This window comes from Haliotis rufescens, unplaced genomic scaffold (assembly GCF_023055435.1).
Source record: "Haliotis rufescens isolate VD_foot unplaced genomic scaffold, xgHalRufe1.0.p SCAF_6, whole genome shotgun sequence".
NCBI classification, from domain to species: domain Eukaryota; kingdom Metazoa; phylum Mollusca; class Gastropoda; order Lepetellida; family Haliotidae; genus Haliotis; species Haliotis rufescens.
This window is the reverse complement of record NW_025964334.1, coordinates 20,090,412-20,110,443: the sequence shown is the minus strand read 5'-3', so window position 1 is coordinate 20,110,443 and position 20,032 is coordinate 20,090,412. Positions and strand designations below refer to the sequence as shown.

Below are 20,032 nucleotides of genomic sequence, written 5' to 3'. Positions count from 1 at the left end.
AAACCCAGACAATCTTTCAGTGTAGGTGTTATCTTATCTAGAATACCGCGCTGTCAACAGTCAAGTTATGCAGTAATGCATGTGTGGGTAAGGGTCTTATAGAAAGTGTTTACCGTAGGGAACAATACCTGTGAAGATCCGGATTAGAATAGGTCTTCAGCAACCCATGCTTGCCGTAAAAGGCGACTTTACTTGTCGTGAAAGGCGACTAAAGGGATCGGGTGGTCAGGCTCGCTGACTTGGTTGATGCATGTCATCGTATCCCAGTTGCGTGGATCGATGCTCATGATGTCAATCACTGGATTATCTGGTCCAGTCTCGATTGTTTACACACCGCCGTCATATATCTTGAATATTGTTGAGTGCGGTGTTAAACCACAACGAAACATATCTTCGTGAAAGATACTTTCATCGACGTATTCGATATTATAATCTACGTAGAAGAAAATGTCATCTACTGTCGAATAATCGACTTCCGTAACGGTACATTTTCGAGTAATCTGCAATAGTTCCGCATGTGTTTTATATCACGTCTGGCTAAATAAAGTATCACCTAGGTAGATGTAAATATTATTTACGTAGATGTAACTACCAAAGTATTAAAGTACCAAAGATGAGTATCATCTCCGTAGATGATTTTCTTATTTTCCATGTCTATCTACCCGTGAAAATCCGGGATAGAATAGGTCTTCCGCAACCCTTGCTTCCCGTAAAAGGTGACTATGCTTGTCGTAAAAGGTGACTATGCTTTCGTAAAAGGCGACTAACGGGATCGGGTGATCAGGCTCGCTGACTTGGTTGATGCATGTCATTGATCCCAATTGCCTGGATCGATGCTCATGATATCAATCACTGGATTGTCTGGTCCAGACTCGATTATTTACAGACCGCCGTCATATAGCTGGAATATTGCTGAGTGCGGCGTTAAACAAGAAACCAACCAACCAACCATGACTATCTAGATATGTTTTTAACGACACAACGATTCATCTATGAAACTGCATATACAGGAAACTACGGTTATAACGAACTCAAAGGGACTACTATTTTTAGTTCGTTATAACCGTAGTTCGTTATAAGCATATACACAGCATAACTACAGCAAATAGTCGGGACTAAAAAGTTAGTTCGTTATATCTGTCAGTTCGTTATAAGCGTGTTCGTTATAACCGTAGTTTACTGTAACAGGATTCTTGTCATTGAGTGCCAGCCATTAAGTAGGGCAACATGAATATAGTTTTCATGATCTAGCATCGTAACAACAAGTCTTGATTTTCTCTACATGTTGCTAACCGGATGGTCCTACAGTCACTGCAGCATAAGAAGTTTGATGGTTACAAGTCGTCATAGTTTACCAGAGTACGTCATGTATATCTTAAAACATGAAAATAGACCGATACTTTTGAACATTGGCAATACATATGTACATTGTAGTATTCTATACCTTCGTCTTCAACCAATGGGAAAGCTCAACAACACCCACACATCTGAAAAATATCTCCTTCCTGACAATATTGAATACATGAATATGATTGGTACTATTTGTATAGAACCAGCAGAAACAGACACTGCATTTACAAGCAGATAGGCATGGCATAGATACATATACTATTCTATAATCATTCAGGAAATGGTCTAGAACGAGTCTTTCACACTGGATCTGACCGCCTCCGTGGTCTAATGGTAGAGCGTCCGCCTGGAGAGCGGAAGGTCCGGGGTTCGATCCAAAACCGCGTCATACCAAAAGACGTTAAAAGATGGTTCTTGTTGTTACCCTGTCTGGCGCTCGGCATTAAGGGGCTAAAACAAGGACTGGTCGGCTCGGAGTCAGTATACTGTGTCTGAGTGGGGTATTCATGTTAAACTGCGGCAAGGTATCTCAGTGAGCTAGCACTATAAATCGGCATCAGTCCGGACTAGTACAAGCAGCCACACACACACACAGACATATACGTGCATGCACGTCGCTATATAAGTGCAATAATCTAGGACGCGACGTTAAACACTGGATCTCACGGACAGAAACTGGTTTCAGCATAACATGCCTTTAGTTTGGCCGTTTAGCACACAAATAGACATTACAATGTCACTATCTCATAGATGCATGTCATCGTATCCCAATTGCGTGGATAGAAACTCATGATATCAATCACTGAATTGCCTGGTTTAGCATACATTATTTACAGACCGCCGTTATATAACTGACATATTGCTGATTGCGGCGTTAAACAAAAACAACAACAAAAATCAGTTGTGTCTTGAAGTGGTGAATGTGTGTCACAGACAGTTTTAACCAATTCATCCATGTAATCAGGACACTTTGTAGCTGAGACATTTCATCTTTCTTTTCGTACTCGCCCCGGCGGGAGTGTGAGGTCTTAATCCAACTTTCAGTGTAAAGGATATATACAAGACACACCTTCAAATAATTAGTACAATATGGTCAATGCGACTTTCAATGTAAAGATTTATATAGGAAACAACTTCAAATAATTAATACAATATGGTCAATGCAACTTTCAATGTAAAGGATATATACAAGACACACCTTCAAATAATTAGTACAATATGATCAATGCGACTTTCAATGTAAAGGATATATACAAGACACACATTCAAATAATTAGTACAATATGATCAATGCAACTTTCAATGTAAAGGATATATACAAGACACACCTTCAAATAATTAGTACAATATGATCAATGCGACTTTCAATTAAAAGGATATATACAAGAAACATCTTCAAATAATTAGTACAATATGATCAATGCGACTTTCAATGTAAGGGATCTATATAGGAAACAACTTCAAATAATTAGTACAATATGATCAATGCGACTTTCAATTAAAAGGATATATACAAGAAACACCTTCAAATAATTAGTACAATATGATCAATGCAACTTTCATATAAAGGATATATACAAGACACACCTTCAAATAATTAGTACAATGTGCTAAGGATGATTTATGTTTGTCACACTACATATTTGGGGACGTCTTCAACATGGTGAGTAATATGACATTCATTTGTAACGTTGTTTAGTTCCAATACACCAAGTCTTCCCCAATCTCATTCTTGTATTGCAACCGCGGTAATCCCAGTGGAGTCTCGCAGTAGGGACAGTGTGATACAGATAGGTTCAGACATATTTGTTGAAACAATTTCATGCATGTTATCAGGGAAAGAGTTATCCCAAATATAACATTTGTTACATTTGACCACTTTCTAAATGGCATTATGTATTCATAGCTTTCGGCCATGGGAGCCGTGTCATTTACGCTTGTCAGAGGGGTACTCAAAGTACGTGATCAAGACTACCAGTTGTCGGACTACCAGTGTTATCCCAAATATAACATGTGTTACATTTGACCTCTTTCTAAATGGCCTTGTGTAATCAGGGCACCTTTGGTAAAGATGTTTCATTCTATATCCTGTGCCCACCTCAGCGGTTGTGTGAGGTATTAATGTGAATGATATACACAAGGAACACCTTCACATAAACAGATCCGGCTTGACTACCACAGCTTCCTGAAAGTGAAAAAATGCAATTAGAATTGTTCTTGTCAGATACTTAGATAAGCTTAACATTTTTATGATTATGGAAAATGTTTTGTCGCTTTAAATTTATAATTCTAAGAAAACATATAACAGTTGCATTTTTCATGCTGTTCGTCCATACACTTGTGCATAATGTGACGATGTTCATGATCGAATAGACCGCCTCCGTGGTCTAGTGGTAGAGCGCCCGTGGTCTAGTGGAGAGCGAAAGGTCCGGGGTTCGATCTCCGACCGCGTCATACCAAAAGACGTTAAAAGATGGTACTTGTTGTTACCCTGTCTGGCGCTCGGCATGAAGGGGCTAAAACAAGGACTGGTCGGCTCGGAGTCAGTATACTGTGTCTGAGTGGGGTATTCATGTTAAACTGCGGCATGGTATCTCAGTGAGCTAGCACTATAAATCGGCATCAGTTCGGACTAGTACAAGCAGTAACACAAACACACACACATACATGCACGTCGCTATATAAGTGCAATAATCTTGGACGCGGCGTTAAACCCCATTTCACCTCACCTCATGATCGAATAAAACACCGTGATCATTCAAGGCTCACCGAAAGTGTTCCTGTCACCGGCGTTTGCATGAATCATGCTGACGTGAGTTAATACATACCGCTAGTAACGTGCTTCTTATGTTGGGAATAGAGTGAGTGAGTATTGTTTTACGCTGCTTTTTGCAATATTCCAGCAATATCACGGCGGGGGACACCTGAAATGGGCTTCACACATTGCAGCCATGTGAGGAATCGAACACGGGTCATCGGTGTGACGAGCGAACGCTTTAACCACTTGGCTATCCGACCACCCCGTTGGGAATAGAAGTAAGGTCTCCAACGTGATGAGACAATGTTAAAGCATTAGGTCTTTTTATGGAAATCCTCTGACAGTCTTCTATCGCCGCTAAGATCCTTGCCTGCCAGCGCCATAATATACTCGTGTGTGTGTGTTGGTGTGTGTCTCAACTTGACCCGATATCCCCTGAATGCGCTAAACGATTTTTCGTTATTCCAGCTATATGACGGCGGTCTGCAAATCATCGAGTCTGGACCAGACATTCCAGTAATTGACATCATGAGCATTGATCCACGCAGTTGGGATACGATGACATGCATCAACCGAGTCAGCGAGGCTTAACCCCCTGATCCCGTTAGTCGCCTCTTACGACAAGCATAGTCGCCTTTTTGCATGGGTTGCTGAAGACCTATACTGCCCCGGATATCCACGGATCCATGCAACGATTGTTTTATAACAGAGGATAAGTATACAAGGATACGTTCTACAACAACTGGGATCTGAACCTTTTATTCTTAGCCTGTCATGCATTTCAGCAGCATTCCCTAATGAAGACCGGCTCCCAAAGGTCCAGTATTTCCTGATACAAAATGTTATGTAGGAAGGGTCACACTTTATCCCCCGACAGAAAGGGCCGACACTTTGTACCCCGGCAGGATGGGCCGACACTTTATCCCCCGGCAGGAAGGGACAACAATTTATCCCCCGGCAGGAAGGGCCGACACTTTGTCCCCCGACAGGATGGGCCGACACTTTATCCCCCGGCAGGAAGGGCCGACACTTTATCCCCGGCAGGAAGGGCCGACACTTTATTCCCCGGCAGGAAGGGCCGACACTTTATCCCCCGGCAGGAAGGGCCGACACTTTATCCCCCGACAGAAAGGGCCAATACTTTGTCCCCCGGCAGGAAGGATTGATACTTTATCCGCCTTTAGGAAGGGCCGACACTTTATCCCCCGACATGAAGGGCCGACACTTTATCCGCCGATAGGAAGGGCCGACACTTTATCCCCCGGCAGGAAGGGCCGACACTTTATCACCCAGTAGGAAGGGCCGACACTTTGTCCCCCCAGTAGGAAGGGCCGACACTTTATCCCCCGGCAGGAAGGGCCGACACTTTATCCCCCAGTAGAAAGGGCCGACACTTTGTCCCCCAGTAGAAAGGGCCGACACTTTATCCCCCAGTAGGAAGGGCCGACACTTTATCCCCCAGTAGGAAGGGCCGACACTTTATCCCCCCGGCAGGAAGGGCCGACACTTTATCCCCCGGCAGGATGGGCCGACACTTTATCCCCAGGCAGGAAGGGTTGATACTTTATCCCCCAGCAGGAAGGGCCGACACTTTATCCCCCGACAGGATGGGCCGACACTTTATCCCCCGGCATGAAGGGTTGATACTTTATCCCCCGCAGGAAGGACCGACACTTTATCCCCCGGCAGGATGGGCCGACACTTTATCCCCCGGCAGGAAGGACCGACACTTTATCCCCCGGCAGGAAGGCCGACACTTTATCCCCCGACAGGATGGGCCGACACTTTATCCCCCGGCATGAAGGGTTGATACTTTATCCCCCGGCAGGAAGGACCGACACTTTATCCCCCGGCAGGAAGGGCCGACACTTTATCCCCCGACAGGATGGGCCGACACTTTTTCCCCCGGCAGGAAGGGTTGATACTTTGTCCCCCGGCAGGAAGGACCGACACTTTATCCCCCGACAGGATGGGCCGACACTTTTTCCCCCGGCAGGAAGGGTTGATACTTTGTCCCCCGGCAGGAAGGGCCGACACTTTATCCCCCCGGCAGGAAGGGCCGACACTTTTTCCCCCGGCAGGAAGGGTTGATACTTTGTCCCCCGGCAGGAAGGGCCGACACTTTATCCCCCCGGCAGGAAGGGCCGACACTTTATCCCCCAGTAGGAAGGGCCGACACTTTGTCCCCCAGTAGGAAGGGTTGATACTTTGTCCCCCGGCAGGAAGGACCGACACTTTATCCCCCCGGCAGGAAGGGCCGACACTTTATCCCCCAGTAGGAAGGGCCGACACTTTTTCCCCCGGCAGGAAGGGTTGATACTTTGTCCCCCGGCAGGAAGGACCGACACTTTATCCCCCGGCAGGAAGGGCCGACACTTTATCCCCCGACAGGAAGGGCCGACACTTTATCCCCCAGTAGGAAGGGCCGACACTTTGTCCCCCAGTAGGAAGGGCCGACACTTTATCCGCCGGTAGGAAGGGCCGACACTTTATCCCCCGGCAGGAAGGGCCGACACTTTATCCCAATATCTGTCATACACCCCTCAGCCACCCATAGGCAGGCAGCTGCTAATAATTGTATTTCATGATAGGAAAACAAGTACTAGTTTCTGTACTAGTTGCTAACCAGTTGCTGTAGTGGATGTCAAACCAACGATAGAATCCGTGGTGAGGCTTGACGTCATTTCTGTAATAGCCAAAAACGCTAATCAGGCGAAGACAACTGCTCAGATTAATCTAAAGATTAAGTGACCCAATTAAGCACTGATCAACAATTACTGTATTTTTTGTATTGGTACTATAAGGAAGTAACAGTAACTATATATATTTACTTACGAATTACACTGTAGCGGTGATATTATCAAATTCCGACGTTTCTAAAGTTCTAAAAACATCCACTGCTGTAAATTATTGATTTCAACAAAGCAAATAATAAACGATGAGTGTTCTGCTTGTCTGATTCGAATTTTAGGACAGATTCATTTTAGTCACGTGACACACCATGATAAAATATGCTGCCTTCAAAGTTAAAGAGCTCAAATATTAACATTACGAAAGCCCAGTATTTACTTTTGCTGCAGATGGAAATTCGATTCAAAGTTTTTATCTCAACTAAACAAATATGTAAAAAATGGGCGGTCTATACTGTTCTTGGGATCTTTACCAATACGACGCAACATAAATATAAATAATTATCTTCCCTGGTCAATAACATTTGAGGTCTTCCTCATCCGTTTTACCCCATGGGGACTCATTAACGTATATGCTTTTAGTACAAGACGATGTGATGGATCGGGGGTCAAGGGTGACTTGGTTGCGTGTCATCGTACCCCGACATTGTGGATCATTGCTCATAATATCAATCACTGGTTGTCGTCATTTGGCGAAATATTGTTGAGTACGGCGATAAAAAACAAACATACAAACTCCATCCTTCAAATAATACATCTGTTTGGTTTCAGCATCATTTCAGCCATGACAACAGCAAGGTTGGTTGGTTGGTTGGTTTGATGGTTACCGCCGCACTCAGCAATATTCCAGCTATATCACGGCGGTCTGTAAATAATCGAGTCCGGACCAGACAATCCAGTGATTGACATCATGAGCATCGATCCACGCAATTGAGACCAATGACATGCATCAACCAAGTCAGCGAGCCCGACCACCCGATCCCGTTAGTCGCCGTTTACGACAAGCATAGTCGCCTTTTAAGGCAAGCATGGGTTGCTGAAGGCCTATTCTACCCCGGATCTTCACGGGTCGACAACAGCAAGGGACACGTACAAGAGGTTTCATACATTCATACATTGTATCAACGAGGGGAGCCATGTCTTCGGCTGGAAGGGCCGACACTTTATCCCCATGTCTGCCACGCCCACACCAACCACCGAAGTTGCTACTTAATGTATTTCATGATAGGAATATATGTATCACGTACCATTGGCGTTAGACACTATAAGCAAGCCTGTGGCACTAATCTCATTGAGCTGACACGTCCAAGTTCCGTTGTGTTCCATTGTCGTTCTGTTAACACCCAAAACGAATGTTGATTTGAGTTTGTAGTAAAGGTAGTAATAGTCATCAGAGACAAGACATGGTTTGGATGGATCACAGTGAAACACGCTATGTCCCGACGGTGCTCTTATCGTTATCAAATCCTTCTCGATGAAAGGTCTGTCTGACGCACAGTTGATCCTGGACGGCTGTCCTAGCTCAACCTGCTTGTCCGTGTGGAGGTGTAAAGCGGGTGTTGTTCCTGTGATGAAAAGATAAATTACTAGTGAGTGAGTGAGTTGGGTTTAACGCCGCTTTTAACAGTATTCCAGTTATATCACGGCGTGTCAGCTTAATGTGGGAGGAAAGCCCGAAGTGATGCAGGTTTACCACTTCGGTGAAACCCACGAGCACGGGTATAGTGCAGACAAACCTAGAAACATAATCGGGGCGAACCGGGATTCGAACCCACAATCATAGGTTTCTGGGGTGTCCAAGGGACGCAACTCTGCACAGCGAATCGCGGCGCCTTAGACGACTGGGCCACCCGTGCCCCCAGATATATTACTAACGCTACAGATATAATTGCACTGATATTGCACAGTGTGGGCGTGTGTTGATGCATAGTATCAGGGTTACAATAACAGCATATACACCTTGGTCGTGCACCGAGCATTGTCTTATATACACATAAAACGAGTGTACCATATAAAGTAAGGACACATTCCGGGGACATCGACACCAGACAGCACTGTCAGTAACATCATACACACCTTGGCCGTGCACCGAGCATTGACGTATATACACATAAAACGAGTGTACCATATAAAGTAAGGAAACATTCCTGGAACATCGACACCAGACAGCACTGTCAGTAACATCATACACACCTTGGTCGTGCACCGAGCATTGTCTTATATACACATAAAACGAGTGTACCATATAAAGTAAGGAAACATTCCGGGGACATCGACACCAGACAGCACTGTCAGTAACAACATACACACCTTGGCCGTGCACCGAGCATTGGTTACATAAACTATCCGGCAAACGAAAGTATACACTCGGAAATTGGGTTTGACCGAGCAGTTACAAATGGTATCAAAACGTTTCAAGGCTGAAAATAGTCGCCGAAACACAACACACTTGTCAAACATACAACTGAGATATCCGTATCGCAATAGAATATCAATTTCTGATTTTTCTTTCATTTTAACTACCATCAAACATGGGTCACCGTGCATACTTTCTTTACATATACATAATGAGAACATCTACAGTGTTTATACATACCCTAGATATCGACCCACGGCTCCATCGTCAGTGACAACAGGCGCTTCTTCAGCCAACATACAAACAGCGTGTGACATTCATTCAACTAATGATAATATCTAATGTGTTTACGTACCTGGGCTATCGACACACGTCAGTAGCATCGTCAGTAACAACAGACGCACCATCACCCAACATCCAAACATTCTGTGACATGGATCAACCTTAAGTTAAAGATAAGATGCCTCGAATGGACCCACCATATTTAAGAGCTCCAGATCAGACACACATGTCTTGAGGTATTGCCCGACAATGGTTGCTGTGGTCTGCAATTTTGCAACATACACCTGAACCAGAAAATGCTTGAAGTCATATATCATTCAAGTCATACAAACATACATAAAGAAGAGACCTTTGTGTTCAACAATCTGTTTTCAGTTCTACACGAACAAGTGCTTTAAGAAGGTGTCCATTGAAAGTTTTTTTTGTAATCTCACAAAGAAAATGCATTGAATAGTGTGTTTGTGGTAACAAGAGTAACCAACCGCTAAAGTATATCGGGTACATACACAGACGTGAGTGAACAGGGGGTGGGGGGAAGGGGGGTTGGGGGAGGGGGGCGGTCGGGTAGCCTAGTGGTTAAAGCGTTCGCTCGTCACGCCGAAGACCCGGGTTCGATTCCCGACATGGGTACAATGTGTGAAGCCCATTTGTGGTGTCCCCCACCGTGATATTGCTAGAATATTGCTAAAAGCGGCGTAAAACCATACTCACTCACTCACTAGTGAACAGGGACAACACTGCAATACTTAAGCTCAATGGTTTAACGTTCGTTTGTATAACAGGAGAACGCTTGATTTCAAAAGTGTTGGAGCCATATTCTCCATGTGACTTTTGATAAGAATAACAGTATTGACGTTTCGATGAGTTTTATATTTATGTTTCGTTACAACCTGGGTTCAAAGAAAACTTCGTTGCATATGAAATCTTTTGTCTGGGTATGCCTCACGTTTGTGACGAAATTCCAAATTTTTGTGTGAGGTTCCTCTTACTGTTAGGACACTTGCATCGTAAACCCATATGTTCGACAAGAGAGTGTCGATGTGTCGATATTAAACCTATATATGATGAATCTAGCTTTCGTCTAAACATTAACCTTTATTGGTGATACTAAGATCAAAATATACCGAATGTATTTATCTCCGAAAAAGTGTAAAACTAAAACGTTAGACTCGGGCTATTCTCTAAATATACACAAAGAAAAATGTTAAGCACACCGCTATTTCTGAATCATGACAAATGGCAAAAATCATGGCATGGGATTACTGACCACAGGAGCTGGGCGATACCAATGTCATCGGCTAGAACACACATTTGAGAACAAATAAAGAACAAATATATTGGAGAGTTTTGATTAATATTTACTGAAAAAACATCATGGTAACACAGGTACCGTTTTTGACCTTAGACAATACCTAAATAAAGTATGGAGCTGCAGGACTAAGTAAACGAGTTACGTTTGATGTTTCATGTGAAAATTTTCCTTAAAGTCTCTACTTTCTGACACGTGAAATAGATTAGTAGCGGGTATAACCGCCACGTGCCCGGATGACGAATTCCACCCTGCGTCTCATGCCTCAAGTTGGATCTGTTGATCGGTCCAATTGGCGTAAATCTTGTACAGGAGGAACTCGTGCCTGTATGCGCAGCCCCTGAATATCCCAAACATGTTCAAGGGGGTTCAAATCTGGGCTCATTAGAGCAAGGTTATAGTTGTTATTGGCCCTCATGTTATCCACGACTGCATGCGAACGATGAGGCCTGGCATTGCCATACATGTTCTGATGTCGAGTAGCAAGAGGGTGGTTGTCAAAATGAGGAAAGACGACTGGTCTCAAAACGTCCCAGATGTACTGAGCCCCTGTAAAGTTGCCCCTTATGGTGACCAAATCCAACCTGCAATCATGAGAGATACATCCTCAAACCATTACCGAGCCCCCGCCGTATGCAAGAGTCGGTTTGATGTTCCTGGGGGTGTAGGCCGTGTTCCGGTGCCTCCAAACTCTCGCTCTTCCATCAGTGACGTAGAGCAGAAAGCGACTTTCGTCTGACCAATGGATCCGTCTCCAAGTTCTCAGATTCCACTTCTGTCGAGCAATATACCATGGTAAACGAGCAGCTTTGTGGTGATCTCCCAACAAGGAACGCTTTATTACTAGTCTAGCCCTTAGTCCTGACGGTTCTGGTGCTGATACGACGATTGGACAACCACAGCTGTTTTAGACATGTACTTGTTAAAAAGGGTTCTCGGCGTATGAGAGGCAAAAGGTCCCTGTCTTCGCTATGTGTCGTCACAGGAGGTCCTCCGGATCTGGGACGGTTCTGTATATCACAGGCCTAGGTCTGAGCATGTTTCTCGACTAAACGGCTTACCATAGTGTGATGATACACCAAATTCCGACCAATGGCATTACAAGACATTCCTGCGTTATGCATGCCGATTATTAGCCATCTTGTGGCGTTTGATAATCGCCTTCGTGCCATGGTCACACAATGTCATGGAATAACTGTTTAAAATCGAGCTTAAGAAAGCAGTTTTAACGTTTGGATACACTGTTTTTTAGAGATACTCAAGGGTAGCATGCTGCACGGGCATATTATGCATGGCACGTGAGCTTTCCTCACGCATGACTGATTACATCATCTCGAGAAAACATAATTCTTCCCGTTATTATATCTTTCATGACTGTTAAAAGTATTGGGACCAAACAATAATGAAATATATATTAGGATGTGCTTAATCTTTGTGTATATATCGGTCTGTAAATAATATATAATATAACCTGAACAAGACTACCATGTGGTCAATATCATGAGCATCATTCTACGCAGTTTAATGTTAGATGAAAAATGGTAGTCAAAATGGTATGAGGAATCGATTTCAAAAATGATATTTAGCTAGATTTATAGTTTATGCAACAAATCAACAAACAAAACCTCTCGTCCACTCGCCTTCGGTGCCGCACTTCGTTGTGCCGGGCGGTCGGGTAGCCTAGTGGTTAAAGCGTTCGCTCGTCACGCCAAAGATCCGGGTTCGATTCCCGACATGGGTACACTGTGTGAAGCCCAAATCTGGTGTCCCCCACCTTTATATTACTGGAATATTGACATACTCAATAAATCACTTACTCACTTACGCACGTCAGAAACCTATGATTGTGGGTTCGAATCCCGGTTCACCCCGATTATGTTTCTAGGTTTGTCAGCACCATATCCGTGCTCGTAGGTTTCACCGAAGTGGTAAACGTCTGGGACCTGCGTCACTTCGGGCTTTCCTCCCACATTAAGCTGACACGCCGCGATATAACTGGAATACTGTTAAAAGCGGCGTTAAACCCAACTCACTCACTCACTCATTCATTCACTCACTCACTCACTCAGTTAATCGTGCCAGGAACCTACCTATGATCGTTGGTTCGAATCCAAGTCTGAATCTGATTATGTTTTTATGTTTGTTAGCACGATACCCCTTGCTCGTGGGTTTCTACAAAGTAGACTGAGTAGAGTACAAACTCCTCATTATTCCGGGGCTGTTCTCCCACATCAAGCTGACACGCCACGATAGATATGAAATACTGCTCAAAGCGCTTTTTAAACCCACATCATTCACTCACCGGAACGACGTACGACATAACAGTATTATTGAGTTCATCTGAGCCATCCACAGCAGTTAAATCATATTTCACTCTGTCCTGGGGTCAGGTACTCCCCATTCACAGTTAAATGCTACCATGGAACATGATCTATCTATGCGCACTACAGCCCTTACAGAATGACAAAAGCACGCATTGGGGCACTACTGGATCGCCATGACCTTTTGGTAGGTAACACAACACGTGAGCTGGACATTAAAATAGCTCTCTTGGAAAAGCCCATCTGTAATCGATCTCAATTATTGTAAGTCATAAATCATTTTAATGTCATGTCATTACTGGCAACATTGCGTTACCGGGCAACTAAAAGACCTCAAGTAATTTACGGGGGCACGGGTGGCCCAGTCGTCTAAGGCGCCGCGATTCGCTGTGCAGAGTTGCGTCCCCTGGACACGCCAGAAACCTATGATTGTTGGTTCGAATCCCGGTTCGCCACAATTATGTTTCTACTACCGCGTCACGTGCAAACCACCAGGCTGACCGCCACCCAGCTACACTGTAGTGAGTGAGTGAGTGAGTATGGTTTTACGCCGCTTTTAGCAATATTCCAGCAATATCACGGCGGGGAACACCAGAAATGGGCTTCAGACATTGTTGTGGCCATGTCGGGAATCGAACCCGGGTCTTCGGCGTGACGAGCGAACGCTTTAACCACTAGGCTACCCGACCGCCCCAGCTACACTGTAAAACTGAGTTAGGAATGTAAACACATACAAGACATGTTTAGACCTAAACATGTTTAGGAAAGCGTTTGAATCTTAACCGGAATACTGTTCCATTTAAACACGTTTTCTCACAGTCTAAGCCTCAACCAAACACATCTTCCCCATAAGCTAAATCAAACATGCAGATGAAGTAGAATAGGGACCCAATGGCAATTTCGAGAGAAATGATTATAAAGTTTATTAATTGCAGTTTATGTCCTTCTAAACTGTTCACCCAACAATCTCCTACGTGCTGAATAATCCTTGCATACACTTGTGATGAGATTAAAGTACCAATTTGTAACTGTGACTCATCAGGGATGCCTTCGGGTAGTTGTGAAAGAGTGAGTGAGTGAGTTGGGTTTAACGCCGCTTTTAACAGTATTCCAGTTATATCATGGCGTGTCAGCTTAATGTGGGAGGAAGCCCGAAGTGATGCAGGTCTCCGACGTTTACCTCTTCGGTGAAACCCACGAGCACGGGTATGGTGCTGACAAACCTAGAAAAATAATCGGGGTGAACCGGGATTCGAACCCACAATCATAGGTTTCTGGCGTGTCCAGGGGACGCAACTCTGCGCAGCGAATCGCGGCGCCTTAGACGACTGGGCCACCCGTGCCCCCTCTTTGTGAATGAAGAAATTTAACAAATTATACAGTATGAATAAGTTCTGTTACAAAGTCCTCTGTGTGGAACGTGCACCTTAACTGTAAGGTGTTTGGGTTTTTTCCTGGCTACCTCCATGAAGATATCAACATAAATATTTCGAAACCTACCATCCAGAATCATAAATCATTTCAAACGCTGTGGAATTACTGGCAGGGTAAGGTCTTAATGCAACTTTCAGTTAAGAAGATAAATCCAACAGGCGTCCCCCAATAAAATGATCCGGTTTGTGTTTCATACTAGTATCTCGCTTTGGGGAATGAAGGATGTGTACCTTCGTTCTAAGTCACTGAGGGTAATGTCTCACGTGTCATTACAGAGTTAGGCAGCTCAGGTTGTGCTCATGGTCTGAACACATTGTTCAAGTGTAAACTGCCGGGAAAGTATACCGTATTCGACGTAATTAGCGCCCCGCTCTAATAAACGCTCACGGCGATATTTGCTTATATTGGCTAGTGGACAATCCCAATTAGCACCCCTTCCGACTGATCAATGTACACACGACTTATTTATTCGTGTATAATACGCACCCTTAATTATGGACAATTAAATTCTCGAAAATATATCTATCGTGTATAATACGCTCATATTCTTCTTTTATTATCATATCAGGCAGTCACCATAAACCACAAGATTTACAATCTTTCAACTCTTATCTCACCAAAATTATATTCTAATAACAGACTCCCATTTCTAATTTTGAGACTGCCCAGGGCGCTTATTACCTCGAACATGGTCGCGTATTACATCGAATACGGTATACTCTTTTGTTGCTGGTTAAGAAGGAAACAAACAAGAAATTGCTATTAAATGGCGATGTATTTTATACGGGGATCATAGTTGTTTTTTATACCTTATAAGTTTTTTATAAGTTTCCAGTATTTCCGCGAGTAGAACTTTATATTAAACAAATAGTCCATTTTAGGTCAGATCGCTTCTCATTCGTCACCACTCGCCCCTGTTTATGCGACCGCCTCCGTGGTCTAGTGGTAGAGCGTCCGACCGGAGAGGGGAAGGTCCAGGGCTCGATCCCCAGCCGCGTCATACCAAAAGACGTTAAAAGATGGTACTTGTTGTAACCCTGTCTGGCGCTCGGCATTTATGTGCTAAAACAAGGACTGGTCGGCTCGGAGTCAGTATACTGTGTCTGAGTGGGGTATTCATGTTAAACTGCGGCATGGTATCTCTGTGTGCTAGCACTATAAATCCGGACTAGTACCAGCAGCCACACACACACACACACACACACACACACACACACACACACACACGTACACGCACATCGCTATATAAGTGCAGTAATCTTGGACGCGACGTTAAACCCCATTTTACCTCACCTGTGTATGCATCCATTGTGGCTTCGAATCCCAGATTTATTCTAGTTATCAGCACCATAATCACCCTGGGCTTGCCCCCCACATCGAGCTGACACGCCATGACCAAGAAATAATGTAGTTTTGACTGGCAACTATTAACTCACTGGAACGACGTACGAGATAATATTATGTTAATTTGAGCCCCGTAATTATCAGCTAGATATCAGATACTCGCCATTCACAGTCATATTTGGAACATGACCAATCTATCCGCAATTTAGTTGACCGTTTAATGTAAGAGGGACTTTACAGATTAATTAAAAGTACCTACTTACAAAAGGTGGTGATGGTGAAATGGGGTTTAACGTCGCGTAAGATTATTGCACTTATATAGCGATGTGCATGTACGTGTGTGTGTGTTTGTGTGGCTGCTTGTACTAGTCCGGATTTATAGTGCTAGCTCACTGAGATACCATGCCGCAGTTTGACATGAATACCCCACTCAGACACAGTATACTGACTCCGAGCCGACCAGTCCTTGTTTAAGCCCCTTAATGCCGAGTGCCAGACAGGGTAACAACAAGTACCATCTTTTAACGTCTTTTGGTATGACGCGGCCGGGGATCGAACCACTTACAAAAGGAAAATCTTTACAATTTCCCATGACACAACTTGGTGGTCATGAAGTTTTGGTTTAGTTGCTTGGTTACACAACACATGAGCTGGATATTAAAATAGCTGACCTGAATAAATCCAGACAAGCATTACGTGTCTCTTTCCTTGAATACAGTGCAGTTATAAACTGTTTCAAAAACATATTGCACGAGTGAGTGAGTGAATTTGTTTGTTTTATGGATCTTTTATAACGGCAGGTGACAACAAATTGGCTTCAGGTGAGTGAATGAGTGAGTGAGTTGGGTTTAACGCTGCTTTTAACAGTATCCCAGTTGTATTGCGGCAATTGGCTTTAAATGTGTTCCCTGCAGCTATACTGCAATAGTTAAATTGTCGTTGTGTTCGTTGTCATTGCTGCATTCTGATTAGCTGAACTGCTCACGTGTTATTGCATTTATTTCCCATTGAATGTAAAAAATAAGCCACGCCCACCGAAGCGGACTACATTTATTACTTCGGAATGTCGGGGAATCCCAATATTACAGTCGCGGGAATCCCCTTTCTGCTCACGTGTATCGTTATGCACAGGACATTTAGCGAAATTCATGTATATTCACTGTCCAAAACTACCCTTTGAAACCGAAGGCCGACAAGGAATGTAGGCTCGCTCGCCTGTTTTTTAATTTGTTCGCCTGAGTTCTTCAAGTTTCATGTCTCCGGGTTTCATTCATAACCCACATTTGTCCGCCTAAGTCCTCCCATTCTGTGACAACAAATCTTTGAATTTGGCGGTAACTGAATTTGTCACTTGAAAAAGACCCCTTCTCCCTGAATATAATATTAAAAAAAAGAAACGCAAAACGGATATTTTGGGCCATAAAAGCAAAATTAGCGTACCGAAAGGTGCCAAATGAAGAGTAAACCTCTTGTGTACCTGTGTTATAATTTTTTTATTTGACGTTTACACGACATACAGCTTTTCCAGGGGACGAAAGGTCAGTCTCATGACCGCGAAATTGACGTTCATAAGTGAATGAACGACACAATTTGACGTTCATACTTTTTTCACGAGACCGTGTTCTTGAAATGACGTAAACACTGACGGACTACTTCCACATTCCTGGGGAAACCCCTGGGCATTCCCTACCATGAAAACATAAAATACTTAACATATGATAGGTATATTATACACTACTCATCATATGATAGGTATAGTATACACTACTTAACATATGATAGGTATATTATACATTACTTAACATATGATAGGTATATTATACACTACTTAACATATGATAGGTATAGTATACACTACTCAACATATGATAGGTATATTATACACTACTCATCATATGATAGGTATGGTATACACTACTTAACATATGATAGGTATATTATACATTGATAGGTATATTATGCACTACTTAACATATGATAGGTATATTATACACTACTCAACATATGATAGGTATATTATACACTACTCAACATATGATAGGTATAGTATACACTACTTAACATATCATAGGTATATTATACACTACTCAACATATGATAGGTATAGTATACACTTCTCAACATATGATAGGTATATTATACGCTACTCAACATATGATAGGTATAGTATACACTTCTCAACATATGATAGGTATATTATACACCACTCAACATATGATAGGTATATTATACACTACTCAACATATGATAGGTATATTATACACTTCTCAACCTATGATAGGTATATTATACACTACTCAACATATGATAGGTATATTATACACTTCTCAACATATGATAGGTATATTATACACTACTCAACATATGATAGTATATCTTACACTACTCAACATATGATAGGTATATCATACACTACTCAACATATGATAGGCCATTTATACACTACTCAACATATGATAGGTATATTATACACTACTCAACGTATGATAGGTATATTATACACTACTCAACATATGATAGGTATATTATACACTTCTCAACATATGATAGGTATATTATACACTACTCAACATATGATAGGTATATTATACACTTCTCAACATATGATAGGTATATAATACACTACTCAACATGTTAAAGGTATATTATACACTGCTCAACGTATGATAGGTATATTAAACGCTGCTCAACATATGTTAGGTATATTATACCCTTATCAACGTATGATAGGTATATTATACACTACTCAACATATGATAGGTATATTATACACTTCTCAACATATGATAGGTATATTAGAGAGTATGATTTATTACATTGCTCTGAAAGATTTGGCCAAACCAGAAACTCCACTAAATCAGGAAATGACCACCTATTTCTGAATTTGAAATAAGCTAACCAGGGACTGTAAACTTACGTAACATTCTAAGACAAAAATCCGTTTGCCTGAACGTCTCACAATATTTCAAATTTCAGGAACCCATAACAGTTTTATTTTGCTAAACGAACATACTTTCTCCCCAGTTGTTCAATTACATGAACGTGTTTCAGGACGTGGACTTGGCAGTTCATGATGTACAGTGTACTACTGGTAGCTGTCAAGATTCATCATTCTGCTACCAACCTGTCATATACTCACAGTCATATCACCACAGGTGACGTCTCTATTGTTGACAGTAATAACCTTCGTCAGTTAAAATAATTCAACTAAAGACCGTCATGTCTTGAGCAACCTCCTGCTAATTGGGTTAACAACTTTAGAATAAAAAGCCTGAACCTATTGAATGTTGACTTGGTTAAGTCGCTGCGTGATGTTGTCATTGAAAGAATGCTCAAACTGAAAAAGGGGACAACAGAATTAGAATAAACCCATTCTGTCCCAGCCAGCTACCATGTAAGTCTGGTTGGCCTACATGAAACGTTTGAAGTTGTTACAAAATGCCATAAAGAAAGCATGTCAACTGAGGAATATATAATTTTATCCAAAACCAGGACTTCTAAAAGCTGAAGACATGTCCCTTCGTTTTGTACTGGATCCAAAAGCTCCACAATAATCGTACAAAGAGAGACATATTGCTGGGTCCAACAAATGTACTACCAACTCCCTGTCTTAAAGACTAACCATAATCCTTAATGCAATCAAGGTAGGACTTTCTTTATACTCACAGAAAGTATATGTGACAAGTAGAAATTATAACTAGATGCTTGGTTATTTTCAATCTCAGAAGTTCAATTATGATTTCAATTTTATCATCAACTACATCCTTATTCCTCACTACAAACCTGAAGAAAAGCCTCATTCCTTGATCCATGGGACATATATTTAGTTTCATCACTATCTGCAAAGGTTCAGGACAATTTGCCAAAAATGAAAGCAAATGTCATGTGAAGTTTACTGAGAAGTCAATATGCAAAATACTGAGCATTCCACAAAGATATCAACTATGTGTAATTTGAGGAGAAGACATTTAGTTAAGATGTCGGCGTCCTTTAGTATATAATCGGAATTTCTACGCGGATTGGTAAACAACAAAGTAAAAACAAGGGAATTGGGTCAAAACGTTTATACTGGTTCACATACCCTTGAAAGAAATAGAAAAGACCAGTGAAACCACCTCATATGTTTCATCTTTAGATCCATGGATAAAGATTCAAGACCGGGTGACTTCAAGTTTCCCACAATCAACT

At 42.5% G+C, this 20,032-nt stretch overlaps 1 protein-coding gene across 2 annotated transcripts; it reads right to left on the bottom strand.

The window, feature by feature from the left end:
* Window positions 1-2,518: 2,518 nt before the first annotated feature.
* Window positions 2,519-9,710, bottom strand: LOC124113681. 2 transcript variants are annotated; one of them, XM_046474156.2, is made up of 4 exons: window positions 9,510-9,710; window positions 8,046-8,363; window positions 6,735-6,794; window positions 2,519-3,535 (listed from the first exon to the last, which is right to left on the bottom strand). In XM_046474156.2, exons 1-4 carry the CDS (start codon window positions 9,577-9,579, stop codon window positions 3,450-3,452), a joined length of 534 nt encoding a protein of 177 aa, XP_046330112.1. In that variant the 5' UTR covers window positions 9,580-9,710; the 3' UTR covers window positions 2,519-3,449. The 2 variants fall into 2 exon arrangements, with proteins under 2 accessions (XP_046330112.1, XP_046330113.1); XM_046474157.2 differs by lacking the exon at window positions 6,735-6,794 and having other exon boundaries at window positions 9,510-9,709.
* Window positions 9,711-20,032: the final 10,322 nt, after the last annotated feature.